Source organism: Lipophrys pholis, assembly GCF_963383615.2.
Source record: "Lipophrys pholis genome assembly, chromosome: 4".
NCBI lineage: Eukaryota > Metazoa > Chordata > Actinopteri > Blenniiformes > Blenniidae > Lipophrys > Lipophrys pholis.
In genome coordinates this window covers 24,414,767-24,433,733 of record NC_137637.1, presented here as the reverse complement: position 1 = coordinate 24,433,733, position 18,967 = coordinate 24,414,767, and the positions used below count along the sequence as shown (strand labels likewise).

The window sequence follows — 18,967 nt, the reverse complement described above, 5'->3', positions numbered from 1 at the left end:
CTACTTCTTGCCAAATCTCTGGGGTACGGCCATACTCCAGATCTGACCAGGGGCTGCCTCCCAGTCAGGGGTATGGATCTGATCGTCTGACACTACGTGTCCCCTGGAGCCGCGGCCGAATCTGTGGAGAAGGACGAGAAACGGGGGGAAATGATGGCAGCTGCACTAATGGAAGATTTGAATTAAATGTTAAATCTGTCAATGATTTGAACAAAATCTGCCGCATCTCGTTTCCTATCTTTGTTTCAATGTCTACAGCTGGGAAAGCTGCTATAGATGAGGCAAAATTACCTGACAGATATTTTGAGCATGATGTTAAAGCCCTTGTGGCTCTGACTATATATCAGGCCAAATTATAGGATCTGTCTGTCATAAGAGGAGCTTTCAGCTCCTGACCCATTTGTGCAAATGGAAAATTCAAGTACCTAATGATTAATAATGTGTCATATCATGCTGCTTAAAAATTCAGATATGGAGAGTAGTTGCAAATGGATAAATGGATTTTTTTCCCCTTGTATCTCCATCACATTTAGGATACAACAACCAGCTGATAACCATGATGGTTTGGGATTCAGAAGTTTCTTTTTTATACTAATATGAATTTCTATAGTAGATGAATTGTATAACTTGTCTGTGGAAAAAAAAAAAGCCATAACTATGAAACTATTCTCTTATTACTCATAATTGATCATTTATAGTGTCAAAATATCTCTAAAAAGGATACAGGTCTAATTGGAAACACATTTCTGTATGGGTTATATAAAATCTTATCTAAACGGTCAAAACGTAGTTTAGTTGTTTTTCCAACTTTACCCTCTGCAGGATTTTAACTAAATTATTTTATAATTAAATTTATATCCACAGGTGTGATCAAAGACTATTTATATACTTAGTCTTTAAAGTCAGTATCAATATATACCATCATATGCTAATTATACAATGAAATCACTTGCAGAGAGATTTATACCTGACAACAATCACACATTTTATCATCATAGTTTGAACAAATCTTTTAAATTAAATAGGTCGATGATAGTCTCCCTAAAAGATTGCCAAGACATTACTGAGTACTACTATCCTTCAATCCAATGTGTTATTTATAATAGAAATCCAATAAATGTGATTTGATTGCCTGTTTCCTATGTGATGGAATAAAATACTGTCGTAAAGTAGTTTTTATGTGTGTCACTGTGTCAGTGACTGTTGTATTCTTCCTATTTACTTTAGTAAAGCATCTTGTATCCCCAGTTTTCTCATATTGCACTTTTCTCTTTAATTTGTTGGTGAGAAGAAAACACAAAGCGATGCACTCGTTACTAAATATGATGTCTTGCCTGTAAAGAGGGTTCCCTTTGCAGATTCTTTCATTGTCATCAAGGTCACTAATTTTACAAATCTGAAACAGTGGGTTACCCCCTGTAAGTAGTACTAACTTATCAATGTCAGTTTACAGGAATTGTCTTCATCCAGTGGCTATGAAACACACAGCGGCCCCTCAGAGCATTGACAAAATTACATGTAAATATAACTGATATATGCTGCAGAACAGAATCTTCAGCAATAAATTGTAATAGATATAAACAGAATCTACAACAAAACTATTTATTAAAGTTGTTGATATTTTTTCTCATCGTTTTGGAGGATGAATGTGTTTCTATTCCAGGGAATATTCATTTATGGTGGGAAAATTGGCAAAAATAGTTATTTGGTTATAAAGATTGTTAATGGACATGGTTACCTATAAATATATGTTTGGGTTTTTTGACTGAAATCTGTATGGAATCATAACATGATAAGAATTTGCATCGCACTCAGGTAAATATGAGCTGTAGTTATTAATTGGACAGGTTTGTAGATGTGAACCTTTCATGTGCACAGTGATTGTGTGCGCTGGGTGATAAATGCAACCTTCAGATGGTACTGACCTCTGTGGCTGATGGAGAACTGAGTTCCTGGTTTCTCTTTGAGATCCAAGCAGCAGAGCTCTCAACAGTGAAGCCAGCAGACGCTCGTCGATACTGTTTTCTCTGTTTTCACTCTCCTGGAGAGCGCGCACACACACACACACACACACACACACACACACACACACACACAATCCTGCTTTTAAATACATCATGAACCCTAACTCTGCTCACTTTGTGGATGCAACACAAACCCTGGAGCTGCTAACTCCAAACAGTGTGTCCTGCTGAGGCGGGAGACCTTGAGATAAAGATATCGGTGCACAGTGTACCTCACCCTTTCCCAAATATCCTTTCACCCTCAATTGTTATGCAAAGTGAACCTCGGATCTGTCTTTTCTTGTAAGCCACAAAGGGAAAATCTTGTATTTTTGCTCGTGATCTGAATAGTTATCCTTCATCAAGCTCTCCATCCTGCTCTGACTGTTAACTCCGCAGCCTGAAAGTGTATTTCACACTGTTGCATGAAGAGGAACGCTGTCCTAAATCAAAATGGGGTGTGTGATTTATCCTGTCTCGTTTGATAAAAGGCTCCAATAGAAATTTGCATACTGCATCACAGAGTGACAGGCTTCCGTAGAAATGTTGACATGGTTTGAGGTTGTGCACAGGATCTGTCATTCATTGTAATGTAGCAGAACCGACAGTCCATTTTTAAACATTTTGACAGACAACCATGTATGCTTCACTTTTATTTCAACGCTTAACGTCACACATACATTTCCAAAACTGGTTTGAGCCTAGCATGTAAAAACATGCATTATTTTATATTATTCTATTAGATTCTATTAGTGAATTTCTAAGCCACAGACATTGATAATTCTAAATATGAGCTGAAATGAATCATTTGTAAATCAAGTGTGTGAGTGGATTTCTTGTCTTACCAGCCCCAGCAGGCGTTCAGCCATGGATTCCTCTGAGCTGATAGGCACTATGTCAGTTTGGTCCAGGCCTCCTTGGATGTGAAGAGCCTGGCTGATGCCAGCCATCGCCAAAACCAGAGCCAGAAGAGTAACCACTGCGGCTGTTTCCATGTTCTCGGGCTGGAGAGGAGGTCGGACAAATTACAAAGGAGGAAGAATACTTTGGTGTGTTGGCTCCTGGAGAACTGAAGAGGGACTCGTCCTGGTCGCGGTTGGGTGTCCTCTTCGCACCGTGTGTTAACAAACTTCACTGGCAGTAACGCCCTTGCTGACTCTTTTATACACCTCATGGTCAGTGAGCGGAAACCCCAGAAGAGATGAAGAAACATGCCACTGTACATAGGGGATCAAGGGACTGGATGACGGAGAAGGAGCTCCTCATATGAGACTTAACCAGGTCCATTTAGCAGGTTCAGAGCATTAGTGATGACTGAGCACCAGAGTGTATTATTATGCGGCCCCGAGGGTAGTGCAACACAACTCTCCCGGTTATTAAACAGATAAATCCCTGCAAATGGACTCTGCTCCACCAGTCCCTTTTGTCCAATAATGCTGAGTGCATCAACAAATACACAACTTTCATTAGCCACATTATCGCAGACATTCAGTAAGTGTAAAGAAATTCCACACAATGTTTGGAATCTTAGTCACGAGCAAGTATTGGTGCATTTGCTTTTCATGTGAAAGTTTGGATCAATTCGCAGCCTCAGACTAACTTGTGGGGGGTCTTTATTCTGTTCCATGAATCATCGTGCGAGCATTGCCTGAGTTCTTTGACAGCATACTCAATGACAAGGTGCAATAATCTGATTTAATAAAATCTAGAGGCCCTGATCTACTGAAAGTTTGCACATATAAAATGGGTGCAATTGTCCGACACAAACAATAACTTCACTTTACACGTTTACCTTCATGGATGTGGAATATCAAGGGTACGTTCCAGATTGTGCAATTACTATAAGGAGCTAATAGATTAATGCACAGCCTGTCATGTGATTTATATCTGAAAACGTTTGCATTGTTTATGATTGCGCCGTTTTTTAACGCATTTGTGAAGTAGTTGCCAAGTGGCTGAGCCTTCAGGAGAGATGCTGTACTTATTTTGATGAGATGCTTTTCCTCAGCTGGCGCTAGACTTTTTATATTTCGCCAAATGCTGCTGTGTTTGCTGTAACGCGCTGACATGTCTGATTATGTGTTGATCGTTCTCTGCGTTTCCATGATTGTAGAGGATCAGCCCGGTCATGTAATAACTCCATGGTGACCACAGAGCCAACATCATTTCCAGTAGATCAGTCTCACGTAAACATGCAAACCCTCTCATTTGAATATGTTTCTGCATGATGTCAAACGTGTTTATTCGAGTAGGATCTAAGACAGTCCTAAACATATCATAAGGATGATATTAAAACATGTTAAACACCTTTTCAAAATGCATGTAAATGGTTGATGAACACCATTTCTTGCTTGCACAATAACATTAATTATTTTATTAGTTACGTTTTTTCTTTGCTTACACTGACATCGGTTTAATAGTACTAACTGTTTTAAGCTCTAAAGCTTGAATAATGCTAGATTTAGGATTGAGTCATCATTCTAATATTCAGTACAAAGTGAGGACCAGGGCACATTTTCAACCAATAGTGTGAGGACATTTATGGAAAGTGAAAACCGTTTGGTCTGTGTCCCGTTATTTTCATTTAAATCCCCTTCGTGTGACATTACTTAAATAAACTCAACACAGAATTAATTAAAGAATGCGTGCTATGCAAGGAAAGCAGAAAAGGGGGGCAAGATAAACGAATGTTTAAAATCAGTCTTTTTGGCCAGATATTTTTCTTTAATTTTTTTCCTTGCGTAAAGTAGAATTGGCGGTCGGTGCTTGCTTTGTGAGTCTGTGTGACTTTGTGTGCGTGTGCTGCCTGCATTTGTGTGCAAAATAATTACTCATCTCCTCAATTCTCAAAGCAGCATCCACAGACGTCAACAGATTTGACTCATCAAAGCCCCTAATGGGTGACAATCGGCTTAAGAGCGCACATCCAGTCAAACTGGATGTGCGCTCCCCCGTTCAACTTCCATGGCAACCAGGGTGACAGGATACTGCAGGCAATTAGTTTTCATTACTATAATAGGATCACAGGGCTTTAGATTAGAGAAAAATATAATTAACTCATTCAGGCTAAAAGCAATGAAACTGTGCTACATAAGTTAAAAGTCTTGTAACAACCAACAATGTAAGAATAGCCAGTGATGCAATACAACTCATTAATGTTAGAATCTGGCCTTTTCTGGTTAAGGCATAAACGTAATTACTATATTATAAGAGATTTGACCCATTATCTTAATGACATTGTACCAATAACATAAGTGATTACATGATTGAAAGGGCATTTAAAAAGAATTCAATTCAAAATGTAATAACTGCGGCAGCCAATAATGTAAGAACACATAAACACCTTATGAAAAGGTTGTTTGAGTTTAAACACTCTTTAGGTTGACACAAGTGAAGGCAGCTAAATGAATCTCATGAGCAGGGAACAAAGTCCAGATCACTGCCAGTTTAACACTGATAAAACTATTTGGTCGAGGTTCAGGTGGACTTGATTTAAAAAAAAAAAAAAAAAAAAGACATTGCTGAAAAAATGTACCTTTACTTTTAACTGTATGCAGTTAGTAGCAGGCATACCATTTACTTGAATGAAATTTCCATGTTCAAATTACATTCCTCAGATAAACAATAAAGTATATCAAGATTACACAATGGTAAACACATGTAGAATAAACCTATTAGCTATGAAAATGCAGTCGGCTTGGATACAATACAAAATTGCTCAACCTACTATTCTTACTTTGAATTAAACAATTATGACACACGGTGCTTATTAAGAAGCTTTATTTTGGCTTATAAACTATTGCTAGAGTTTTATTTTAACTTTTAGAATAACATTTAGTTTATCTTAGTTTGTACTGAGAATTATTTTTAATCTCACTGCACCCAGAAAAAAAAAAAAAGAAACATCTGCTGTTGGTTTTACTGATCTGTATTTTGGTTTGCTGCAAATGTGAACTGGAGCTCCTCTGTAATGTTTCAGCTGCATGAAACAGTCGTGATTTGAAGACCGTATTAAGGAATATACCATAGACGAGCATTCAAATCATAAATCTTCTGATACACTGGTGAGAACAGAAAGCAAGCTTTGATCAGGTCAGTCTTACCTGGAGTCACATGTAAAACTATATACTTGCTTTGTGTTTTCTATAATGAGTGAAAGCTTGGACTAATGCTCCTTCATTGTCTTTATCCCAACATAGGGTCTTTGGGGGTGGGATGGCAACTGGACACTGAACACGTTGCTTCACTATCCCAGTGCACAACAGAGAGACAAACAATGCACATTCACTCATAAAGGCAATTATATAGTCACCAATTATCCTCAAATGCATGTTTTTGGTCTCAAGAAGTCAAAGTTGATCGTGGATGTTCTTACTGTAACAAGAGTGCTTCCCACTGTATGTTACTTAACACACTTCAAAAAATCCCAATTGAAACAGAAGCCATCAGGTTACTTTAGTTTTCACAGGTCTAGTGCCACCTTGTGTTTCATCAATGATCTCAGCCTTCATAAAGACTGAGCGGGCTACATAACGTGACACAGTTCAGAGGTGCCTGATGGGTTTATCTTGTTTCATTTTATTTACAAGGTTAAAACAGTGCAGCCAAACAAAACAATAAATTAAACACTGACTCATGACAAAAAGAAAAGGGGGGGGAAAAAAATTAAAACGTTGGTGGGAACCTCTGAACAGCAACAGGACCTTCATGCAGCTAATATATGATTGTCCAGCAATACCAAAAAAAAAAGAAAAATCAATTGGACTCTTTATGCTTTGCAGTTCATCGACCTGAAGTAGACCCAGATAAGGTTCGTCCGGTTCCTGCACAAATATTTCCTCTCTCAATGTGTTGCTTCAGTGTTTGAGGGCTGTTCTCTCATCCTCTGGTGTATAAAAGACGATTCTCAGATCTAATTCGTGGTGTAGCCTTGCGTTTGTAAAAAGTAGCTCGTCACCTGCCACGTTTACAATAAGGCACTTGTACGCAATGAGAGACATCAGAACAGAAAGTATTACCGTGATACCATGACCGGGGTTAAGAGTGAAGGAACAGACTGACAAACCGGTTAATACAACTGAGTGTGAACAGTTTACTACAGTAGACAAAGATCATGATAAATTCAGGTGAATTATCTTTACAATGCACCCAAGTAAAAAAGATATTGTGTTGTCACTTGAAAAGCTTGTCTTTGACACATGAGCTAAATTAACTATCATTTTCCCACATCATCCTTTTATACAAACATCCATATGTGAAACTTTTAGGTCGGAGTTCAGTGAATGTGTCCCTATCCTCCGTGTAACAGTCAGGAAGGCATCTGATAGACTTCAAATGTATTTTTCAACCCCAAATATACACTAATGTCAAAAATCAAGAACTATCTAGAGAAGAACGGTGAGTCCTGGAAATCATTGTGTGGCCCCGCCGGTGGGGATAACGGGATAGCTCCATGTTTGGAACAACTTTAGTTGCTGCAGTATCTAATTCAAATGTTCACTCATCACTGTATGTTTCATATATAATACACAAAATCCTGATTTCCAATAATGTTTGCTTCATAAATGGACGTTTTAGTCTCGAAAATGAGCAGGCTGCATTTTATAGATTGTTTAGATTTGGTTTTCATGTGACACCAATGTTCTCTCCAAGGCATGTCATAGGCTGCAACGTGGTTTCTTGTTCTTATTCAAGTTCACTCAGGCAACTGGCTAATCACGTAAAGGAGGTTTGACTCACAATACAACAAAAAAATAATCAAAGATACTTGCGCAAACTGAAAACACTTAGGTTTTTTTTTTTCTTCCTTGAATGGCTTTTTAAATTGACCCAGACCAATCAGCAAGTTCAGAAAACAGTACATTTTGTGTTATGTTCTAAAATATTTAGTGTTTACCAGTGCAAGATCAAAGAAAACCCCCGAGCCTTTTTCTTTAATATAAAAAAAATGCATTTTCTTTCTCTTTGCCCATATCAGTCTCAGTCTTACAGTAATTAAGGCAAAAAAGTAGTCCTTGTCATGGGCAGTGGCTTCTTAAACAAAGTCCAGTAAGTCTGTATGCCTCTAATGTTACTCAGTATGCTTGTGCGTTCATGCATGTCTGTGATTTTCAGTCCTCCTTTGTTCTGTCAGTCAAAACTGATGACAGTCAGTGAAGCATCAAAACGCTTCCTGTGTCGGCTGAGAAACAAACTGAGCAGCAATACTGTGTCTAATATTACCATGGGTCTCCAGTATGTACCGTATAAAGAGAGTATATAAGGCCAGTATGTAGAATAGAGATCCAGGCCACCAATATGCGGGTACTGTCACGGTAAGGTGTGCACGTGATGTCAGGATCCAAGGCTTTGTGCACTTTTTTTTTTTTTTTTTTCCTTTTCTCTTTTTTTAGTCAGTTATTTCCAACACAAAGACAGATTGAGCGCCACACGTGGTGATTCGAATTGTTTCAGTCCATCGGTGCTTCGAAAGCGAGTTACGAGGTCCCGTCGCTCCAGTGCGTGGCCCACTCCTTTTTATGGACGGCTCCGGACTTCTCAGTCTGGAACTGTGGCCGGTCCTCGCGAGGGATCTTCACCGCGTGGTACTGAGGCAGTTTGTCTTTGTATTGAGCGCGACGGAAGAAGCCACACTGTCACGGCGCAGAAGGAAAGAGGAAAAAAAATTTTTAATTAGCTATTGTCACTGTCAGAACTATTATTTGACTTGACATAAGATACTATTAGGTCATATAGACTCATGTAATTCACCACAGATCGATAAGAGCCATAATCCTAAACTTTTACAATGATGGTGACTTTTTGTGAAAAACTAACATCCACACGTACAGCATTTTATGAGTCATTCTTGAGTCTGTGATGAACACACCAACACACTGCAGTGCCATTAAGAACATTTCTACTCATTAAAACAAAAATAAACTGGATAAGTGCATTCTGGCACCTGAACAGGCCACGAGATGGAAGTCAAATCATTTCATTAATAAATTTAAGAACGCCCGATGAAAACGAGTGACATTCACAGACAGGTGCCAGAATGAGCAAGTGCAGATAATTAAAACTGCAAGAGGCACAAAACACAGCAAAGCAGGCATTTCAAAGCCGTGAAGGACAGAAAACGGGATGGTGTTCAAAAGGCACGGATTGAATTCAAAAGAGTGAAACTTAAAATTCTAATTTTGGTTCAAAGATCCTAAAGCGGCAGAGAAATGGTAGATGTCCTTTCAAAAACTAGTTTCATTCAGAGATGTTAAAGATTGACATTATATAGGTTTATACTCCAAAAGCTTTAGGTACAACTAGCCAGGATCAATAGTCTCAATTAATTCTCAACCTTTGAGTATTGTACTTTATGTCCTAAAAAGTGTTTAGAAATGTTACAGACAGTTAAGAGTTTGACCTATATAAAACAATAAAGCATTTAATATTTAGAGTTAGTGGGAATCTTAATCTTTACATCTGATTTAACATTGCTTGAATAAAACTGTCTAACAAGCTCATTAATCTTTGTGAGACAATCAAATCCACTCTGTTTGGAAGCAGGCTTTGTTCTTTTCTTTGTGCGTGTTTTCAACATTTCTTGATGTGTGGATTAATGGTTTATGCAGAGAGTGCCTGTCAGAGTGGATCTGCACATTGGCTTTGACTGTGCAGCGGATTCGACTCAAGGCTGAAGCACCGCCACTATCTAAGACGCCAACAAGGAAAAGAAACCTTGAACACACCAAGAGTAAATTCCCATGGAAGATATGCCAGGGCCATTGGAAATCACAGACTAGATACCAGATATATCATGATTGAATGTATGAATGAGGGGATCATACGATGAAAAAATGTAGAGGAACACTTTAAATTAAGTTTAAGAAGTCAATTCAAATGAACCTTTTAAAAATGAAGGCCCCAAAATCGAGAGGCAAATGAAAGCAGCACTAATAAAATGGAGCGATGTTACACATCAAACAGGAGAACCTCGATTATGACAGTCTATATACCACTTTTACTCTAAACGCAACTCGCACACCAAACAAATGAATGTTGTAGCATTTTGTCCCACTTGCTCGACACTGATGCAATTGTTTATCATTTTTTAGAGCAAAGCCGAAAAACAATAGGCTCAGTTTTGATGCGTTACTTTTTAATTGGCCAAGAATTAAAAATGTGTGCCCTTTTAACATTTTGAAGTGGTGATTGAAGCATTGCCGCCAGTGATCGCTTTGACGAGCAGATATTTTAAAGGACCCCTAAGAGATTTCGGTGTAATGGAGGTTTAATGAAACGTTCATTTGTGTCTTTGCTGTGACGCTTTTCTCTGTAAGACCTTTTTGAAAATTAAATGTGACCTCTCCAAAGCCTTTGACTGAATTCAAATTAAACCAGCCTCCACCTCAGGTATTAATTACTGTTAAATCGTCACCTCGGGTTTTCGTGGTCACACATGTGCTCAGATTTCATGCATTAATGAACACCACCGGTCTCAGAGCAGGTCGAGAAACAAAGCCATTATTCGACACGATCTTTACCGCTTGGAAGGAGAGGAGGAGGGGAGAGCAGGCCAGAGGGAAATTCTACTTTTTTTTTGTATTATAGTTCTGATGCCTGCTTCTCCGCCTCCGAGGGTTGGACCCCCAAGTGGGCCCGGTAGAACTCCGTCTCATAGTGTCTGCGCGGCTCACTGCGTTTGAAGAACCCACACTGGGGGGGCAACAGATCACCAGGGGGAGGGGAGGAGAGGAGGAAACATGGAGAGAATTCAGGGACAATCAATCCCAGACGAGATCGAGAGGAGACAAAACAAACAACGGAAGAGACAAAGAGGGCAAAAGAGGAGCAGATGACAGTGAGTTGGAGGGGATAATATGATAAAAGGACAGATAAAAAGCAAATGAGAAAAAGATCTGAAGAGTGAGGGAAACCTACTGGAGTGCAGTGGAAGGAAGGAGCTTGGTGAATCTTTATGATCTAGTTTATTAAATACAAGCTACTTATCTGAAGTGAAAAGTCTTTTAACCTGAACACATTTATCCTTGAGGTGTTATTTATTGAATGTGTACTTTCATTGTATATTAAAAGCACTACAATTATCCTACAGCTATACAGTTACTTCTGAATTAATCATACATTCTGACAAAACGCATTATCAACTTTGTATCTCAACACTGAAGTATTGAGATACTTTGGAAAAAGTTAGCTCATGCTTGTTGACTTTAACCAACTACATAGTTCTTTCCATGTTTAGAAATACTTCCCCATTTTAATACATTTTAAAATTTTTACATCTTTCTGTAGTCGTGTTCCTATTGCCATGTGCAATATTTTAAATGCCTTTAATTCAACATTCAAGGAAAAAAAAACATGGAACAAAAGTACATATTTAACAATGTGACCTTCTTTCATTACAATGACATAACAGTGACAAAATAACAAGATTGCATTGATATGTAAAAATATATCTTTGCATTAGGTTAAATTTACCTAAATTCTCTGAAATGCAACTGGACAATGATCAGACCCAGTTTATCACAAATGTTGCCTCAGTTGTTAATTGTTGTTTTTTTTCACCATTGAGTCTTGAACCAGCCGTTACCAATGCAGATATCATTTCAACTAAAAACTCCCACACTTTGCAGATAAATTTGACGAATGACTATTTTGCAGAAATGAGAAGAGGTATATATTGAAGTATTTGAGTTTAGTACCTTCCAGAGTATGCAGACCAGCAGAGTCAACAGCAGGAGGCCTGCAAGGATGGCGATGAGGATGATCCACCATGGGATCCAGTACTGGTCAGCGAGACCAGGCTCAGGATAAATCATCACTGGAATCTGGTAAAAAAATACAAGATGAAATTACTATAAACATTTTTTTTTTTTAAATATCTCTCGTTGCATGTGCTACATTTGTCTATGAGTACCTCTGCAGCAGCGTCCCTGAGGACCAGGTGTTTGATGCTGGACTTCACGGTGATGTTGGCTCGGATCAGGAGCTCCAGAGCACTCACGGTAGAAAACTCCTGAGAAACATAGAGAGACAAGTGTCGAAATCCTTTATTTACAAAATCATTGGACATTACCGTTACAGATTTCCAAGGTGTGTTTTTTTATTAGAGTTTAGAGAGGCTGCACTCAGAGGCATTTTAATTTTGGGGTTCTGAATCCAACAGTCATCATTGAAATTGTGCAGTATATTCCAGTAATACGTCATAAATAGAAAACTAAGAAAAACACAATTGAAATAAATGAAATAAAAGATTTAACCAGACGTTTAACTATATTAATCAATCAGACATTATGGCTGCTGACATCTGGAGACGTCGCATCAGAACACGAGAGCCGCATGACTTTCGCACCAGGCAGGAAACAGGAAACGTCTATTTGAGAGCTTGTTTTTTGCTGCGCCCCATTTAGCTATAATAACGTTTTCATATTTTCTTTAATTCAAAAAGAGTGACACATTAAACAAATCCAGAATAACATTGCTGTATGTTTACTGTTCAACCTTTTTATTAGACACAGTGACTATACATAGCCTCCTCAAGAGAGCAGGCTGGTCACCGGGAGCACAGAGAGCTTTCCCACTGGCCTGGTTGTTTTTGAGGTTATATGTCATTCACTGGCATACAAAAATACATAAATAAATAAATAAAAGCAAGACTTACACCCAAAAAAACTTAGCTGCCAAAACTGTGGGTATAACAGTAATAACACGGCAGGAACACTGTAATGCCACTATGTCATGGTGTGACACACAATCTTAATTAAAATGTCTCAAAAGAAAAAAATAAAACACATCTTGAAACGTCAAGGTTTAAAATGACTATTTCGCCATTAGTGCTCTACAAAAGTTAGCGGTGAATATTCTCTGTTTACACTTAGACAGAAATACAAATATACCTCTGAGTCTGTCACCAGAAATTACAGCTGCCTGCTGACTCCCGACACATCAAATCAGCCTAACACCTTTAATCCATCATCTTTGGAATGCATTTACTACACTTATCACTCATCCACTTGCATTAGTCATGTACAGAGATGAATGAAGCGGAGATGGAGAGTAATGTGCGGCGAGCTGCTGGCGTGAGGATGACGGGTTTTATTTTTTGTTTACCTCTATAAAGCTGCTGTTCCACAGCCGGGCCTGGATCTTGAGGACAGCCTGACCAAAGAAGCTGTGTAGAGGACACTGGAAGAGCACACAGCGTGCCGACCCCAAGAGGCAATCCTGAAGAAGAAAAGGACAACTGACCTCTCGGGAATTCAACTCTCCGTTAAAGCAGTGCTGAGCGTACAAGGGCGAGGAAGTAACGAAGCACCTCTATCATTTGTGTATCTACATTTCAAAGCTTTTCACTGACTGAGTGCATCAGGTAGAAATAAATAATAAATCATTCTGCCTCTCTCATTGTTGTTGTCCTTCATACCAGCTTGAGTGACTTGCGTCTTTCCGAAGCTGCTACAGCCGGTGTGGTGCGTCCCACGCTGCCTTTTGTCATCACTTGACCTTCCTCCTCCGGGTGGGAGCGTCGAGCCCTTCCGGCCTGTTGACAGTGATATATTTCAGAACATTCAAGAAAAAGGCACTTAAGTTTGTGCAGAAACAAGGGAAGTTATCTTCAAAGCAGAGCCGGAGATTTAGGTGGGGGCATATGTACCCCCTCGCTGTGCCTGTAATCGGATTGGCCACATCAAGTGCCACCCGTCATCGTATTACAAAACTGAAAGAAAATCTTAAATTCGCAAGTAATTTGATCAGGAGGTGTAAGACTAGACCTGATCCATCCATTTTTATCCAATTCAAGGTCATAAGAGGGGTGAAGGTCAAGAGGGAATTTAATAAAGCGTAAGGGGGTCATTTGTGGTGAAGACAGCAGTGAAACACAAGTAACACAGTCAACATACGTACATACATACATAGATACATACAGTACAAACTTTTCTATAGCCATTAAGCCAAAGAACAGCGGCAGTAGGAACAAAAATGTTTTTATATGTGTTGGATTTACGCATCAGTAATACGAAATGATAATCTGAAGGTAGCAGATACAACTGAAAATGATTCTGGCTCTGTACATATCATATTTAGGGTATTGTGAGAAATTCTGCAAAATAAGGCAAAAATTAAAAAAGAAAAAAAAACAAACAGAAAAAGCAGGGTACTTCCTGGATAGAAAACCCATTGATCACAGGGTAGATTAGACCAAATGTGCCCTTGATTTCACGTTGAGGATATTGGGATTTTATTGAATCCCTTCCTACTGTGATCGCACTGAAGAAGCAGATCTAGAGGAGAAAAATGTATCTAAGAGGATATACACAACTTTACAGGTTGGGCATTATTTATTTAATTACTTATTTTTGGCTTAGCTTTGCTCTGTTATGTTTATGTGTTTGGTGTGTATTTACTTAATGTTGTTATTGTTGTTGTTTGGAATAATCTCATTTGTGCCGACATGTCCATAACAAACTTTTCAATCAATCAATCAATCAATCAATGTTGACCATGAAAAATTAAAAAGCTATACAAATCTTTTTTTACAAAGAGAAATAACTTGGCCAACAAAAGCGGCATGGATAGATAATACCCAAATTAAGTAGTTTTTCTCCACTAAGACTAACTATTATAATCTGACATCAGTGAAAGCCATCACTTTTATGTTTTTTGGGCGCCTTTGACCCATGTTTTAACTTTTACTCTCCTGTGTGTCCCATTAATAGTCTCTGGCTCGAAGTGTCATCCTGCAGAAAAGCATTAGCAAAGAAAATTTTCAGTCCAAAACTGGCCTTCAAGAAGGTGTGATAATAGCAAATAGTTTTAGGCATTTCATAATTTGTCCACTAGATTTCGCACATTTCAAGTTAAGTAGAGGCTTTCACCAACATGAGACTGTAGAGAGACATTAGCATTTTTTTTTTGTCTCAAGAAAATGGTTTATGATTGATTTAGTTAAAAGTGCCACAATTATAAAAATGTTCAGGAAGAAAAAGCTTTTTGGTGCTGAAAACAAAGAAAAAAAAAATCTTGCGAAATTAGGTTAATATTCTATTATTACAGGTTCAAACAGACTGATGTGAAACTGGGCTGCATTTGGCACGTTAACCAAAATGAGTCTGACATCTCTGATATATTTCAAATCCTATTTGAGTGATTTGGGAGCTTGTGGTGACAAATCACTCACTGACTGAATGATAAATGGGACATCGAAAGCACAAGAATGGATAGAAGAGAAGCTGCTGCATCCCTGAATGTTTTTTTACAAATTTCCACTTGTCATTTTTTTTTTTTAAATCAGATCTTTCCCGGTACACCTACCGCATGATTGATAGTCTGTGGAGGCTCTGTAGGAGAGGAGCTTGGAAGCTTCAGAGGATTCAAAGCTGTCATGGGCGTGCAGTGTGTGTCTGGGTGGCCCTCGAACTTCAGGCTGGAAGGATATAGGAGCCATTTCTCATTGGCCAGCTCATACGGCCACATGATGTTGAGGAAGGCAGAGCCGAGTGTCTGGAGAGCCTGACAAGAAACCTGGCACACAGAAAGAAAAAGAGAACGAGTTATCTTCTGAATCTTTCTGCATATTACCGGTTAGGAGATTCCAATGTTCTCGTCCTTTGTCTCTACATCCAATGCCTTCTCTAATCCTGTCTGGCAGCCCTAAATAACTTTATCGCTCTTTTCCACATAAACTTCAAATCTAGTCCGGACCCCTCTATCACAAACCACCCCTGACACAAGCCTCATTTTCTTCTCCAAGTAGTGAAACTCCTGTCGGTTTTACTACTTCGACTCTCTGTGTCCTCGATCTGTTTTTTGCTAGAGGTCAGATGTCACAGTCACATTCATGTTTACCAGAAATTCAAAGTCCACAGCGCTGCCGATGTCCTCCAGACTGGTCATAGCGCTCTCTCCCCTCACGGTGCCGCTGAAGAACAGTTGGTGAGGGCGAGCAAGTCTGCAGTGAAACACAATCACGTCAGTATGCCAGAGCTGCATGCACAGTCACACTCATTCATACTGCTCTCTGTTTGTTGAGCTGATACTAATGCTTTCATAGATAAACAAATGGAAAATAACTCAAACTAATTCAAATCATTTACACAATTACTTCGGCACATTTCAGATAAAAATTATTTTTGATCTGAATGGAGCCATCTCGTTTAAATAAGATATCTTAATATTCTCCTTTTCCCAAAAAACCTGAGCGTCAGATTGATTCATGACTTTTGCACAGTATTGCCATTTAATACAGAATTAAGGCAAAAGTTCCAGACGTTTCTTAGCGTATGACATGATGACCAAAGCTTTATTGAGGAATTAAATTGCGACTCACCCACTGACAGACAGAGGGAGCTCTATCACAATTTTAGCATGAGCTGTGACTGGGGTCAAGTCAGGCTGTTCACTGATACTGAAGGGAGGAAACAAACTCGGATCAGATAGTCGCAGAGACTGAGTGAACAAGAAACCTACATTAAAGTGCAACTTAGATGAAGTGAAACACTGATGCATGTTGTCACACTGATGTTTTTCCAGAGAGAAAAGGTTCAGAGAGCTCACGTTGTCAGTGAGAGTTCTGCTTTCAGCTCTGTGGTCTCAATGGTGATGTCTGATGTGCTTAAGTTGATGGTGAATTTCAGCTGGGAGACAAACACAAAGAACATGAGCGAACGGAACGCCAAACATATTTCATTAATGTTTCGAACTGTACACTGAATAAAGCAAGTTTCTCTTTCAACAGAATGTAAAGTTGTCCCATCGTAACACATTAGAATAAATGTGTGTCAATGGAAAAAAAAGATTTACCGATTATCTTTCACTTATTTCTATAATCCCAAACCGTGTTAGACGCGACACCGGGTACAGCTCATTATATGAAAAACACACAGGCCTCTCTTTACCTTAGTATCTCTTTTGACGGGATTCCCCAGTTCACACTCAACTTGTGAGCCGTTTGGATTCGCTTGACATCTCATCTAGAGGAAGTGACAATACTGATCAGGTGAAACATTTTCAATGTGTCAGACACATTGTTTTTTTTTTTTTAATTCAGGTAAACTGTCCATCGGTCATAAAGCGGCAGAAAGCTGTGAGAGGAAAATGGGGTAACTGAAGAAATCCTATGCGTGAACAGGGACAACATGCAAACTCTGCATCCAAAGGACAGCTCTTTTTTGCATATGAGTGATGTTTTTTTCCCTTTCCATCATCACCAACTAATTTTCTACGTAGACCTCTTACCTGTGGTGGGACCCTGGAGCCGCCGTACGACAGCGTGTTTGGTAGGGAGATGAGGAGCTGAGCAGCATGAGCGTCATCGCCGTCCTCCTCGGGGTAAAGGGGGTCGGAGGGCATGTTGGTGACGGTGATCTCCAGCCCCACCAGCCGCTGGTTTGACAGAGAAAACACCTGCACGTCCTCCTCGTCCCTGCAGAAGGGTAATGAAGGTAGTCAGTGTCAGGGTCTGAAACCCGCGGCTCTGTAGCCACATGTCTATGTTCAACGCCGATTGTCTCTTTGTTCTTTTGTCTTTTTTCACGACATGCCCAAACCATCGGTCCTTAGCGGTCCTCCCGATGCATTTTAAGTCATTTCATTTAATTGTGTGACAACGGAGAAAAAAAATCAAATGTATAGACAAGAAGAATCCCTCATGTATGATGAATAAGATGGAATCTAGTGATAACTTTGTTTCATGAGGATGACACCAGGCTTAAGTTTCAAATTCTAAATGGCCACATAAATGTATTACAGTCTCCTCAATATCATATCAACAGTTGATATAAAACATACAGGAGGCTGTTTTGTTCTGTTTTTCTCAAAATCTAATACTCTGCGGAACAAAAGGACTGCCATTGGAGGGGAACTTTCTATGTACTTATGGGGTCTTCACAGCCAAAACAAACAAGCAGATAAAAATTATCCATTCATTCATCTTCTAAACCACTTCCTGTATCTCGTAGCTCATCTATCAATTTAGGGTCACCAATCAACCTAATTATGGACTGTGGGAGGAAAACGAAGTGCCTGGAGGAAAAACAACACACACAAAGGGAGAACAATGTTTGAACTACTGCGACTTCAAAAAATAATTTTTTTAAATATACATTTGTTTTTATTGAAAGCAGAAAAATCTGCTAAAATTATCATTAATTAGCCAATCGCAAGCCCCAAAACGTCTTGCAAAAAAATATCATGAAACAACTGAGTGTCAAAAGATTAAAACATGAAATTGAAAAACAAAAATATAAATATTGTATATGAAATTCATCTTTACATTTATAGACTCTTACGTGAAGTTGAATTTCTCTCAATTCCATTGCACCTTTTGTACTGTTTTGTAACTTTTGGGGGCACGGCTTACAATATCTACCTGGCCAGTACTATTTCATATAAAATAATTCTCAATGGATTAAAAATCTAAATGTAGAAATCTGAACTGTAAATAACTGTGGTATTAATGAACACTTAAAGGGGACATATCATGCTAAATCCACTTTTTTAGCCCTTAAATGCATGTTGTTGTATATTTAGAGTGTTTAGAAGTACAGAAAAGTTCAAAGTAGTCTCTTCAGGTGCTCCGTTGATATCTTTATATTCTGTTTTGGTCATATTTTGCGATCCGTTTCGATTTTTCTATTCTCTATTACGTTTTTTGAACAATGACGTCACAGTATTCCCGGCGGAACTGCCAAATTAGGACATCGACACTTCGAGCAATCCGAAATTTTTGTTTCTCGCTGCGATTTTGTAGTCCAACCCAAGGGTGCCGAAGTTACGAGAGGATAAGTCGAAATGTTCGGTTGTTGGATGTAGTAACCCACAAGCTTCGTTACACCGTCTCCCAGCATCAGAACCTTTTCGAAGTGCCTGGTTGAGTTTTATTTTTCACAGAAATGTACCCACATCTGTGGGTAAGGTCATTTTTGTGTGCGCGAAGCACTTTAAGGACGACTGCTTCAGCAACCTCCGCCAGT

At 39.0% G+C, this 18,967-nt stretch overlaps 2 protein-coding genes across 6 annotated transcripts in view; both read right to left on the bottom strand.

The window, feature by feature from the left end:
* npffl (neuropeptide FF-amide peptide precursor like) lies at positions 1 to 2,998 on the bottom strand (the record flags this gene model as incomplete). Its single annotated transcript, XM_080461878.1, has 3 exons — positions 1 to 121; positions 1,926 to 2,041; positions 2,849 to 2,998. 3 exons carry the CDS (start codon positions 2,996 to 2,998, stop codon positions 1 to 3), a joined length of 387 nt encoding a protein of 128 aa, XP_080318004.1.
* A 3,564-nt stretch (positions 2,999 to 6,562) lies between these two features.
* The window catches only part of itga7 (integrin, alpha 7), a 44,707-nt gene continuing 32,302 nt past the window's right edge, over positions 6,563 to 18,967 (bottom strand). For 3 of the 5 annotated variants that reach the window (XM_080462617.1, XM_080462618.1, XM_080462616.1), the window contains 11 exons: positions 17,232 to 17,418; positions 16,892 to 16,966; positions 16,551 to 16,630; positions 16,324 to 16,401; positions 15,843 to 15,945; positions 15,309 to 15,518; positions 13,420 to 13,536; positions 13,107 to 13,220; positions 11,914 to 12,012; positions 11,699 to 11,824; positions 6,563 to 8,635 (listed from right to left, as the gene is read on the bottom strand). In XM_080462617.1, the coding sequence (XP_080318743.1) occupies positions 8,480 to 8,635; positions 11,699 to 11,824; positions 11,914 to 12,012; positions 13,107 to 13,220; positions 13,420 to 13,536; positions 15,309 to 15,518; positions 15,843 to 15,945; positions 16,324 to 16,401; positions 16,551 to 16,630; positions 16,892 to 16,966; positions 17,232 to 17,418 (1,345 nt within the window). In that variant the 3' untranslated portion in view covers positions 6,563 to 8,479. Of the gene's footprint in view, positions 8,636 to 10,522; positions 10,695 to 11,698; positions 11,825 to 11,913; positions 12,013 to 13,106; positions 13,221 to 13,419; positions 13,537 to 15,308; positions 15,519 to 15,842; positions 15,946 to 16,323; positions 16,402 to 16,550; positions 16,631 to 16,891; positions 16,967 to 17,231; positions 17,419 to 18,967 lie in introns of all 5 variants that reach the window. The other 2 variants (XR_013935322.1, XR_013935323.1) reach the window with 1 other exon arrangement.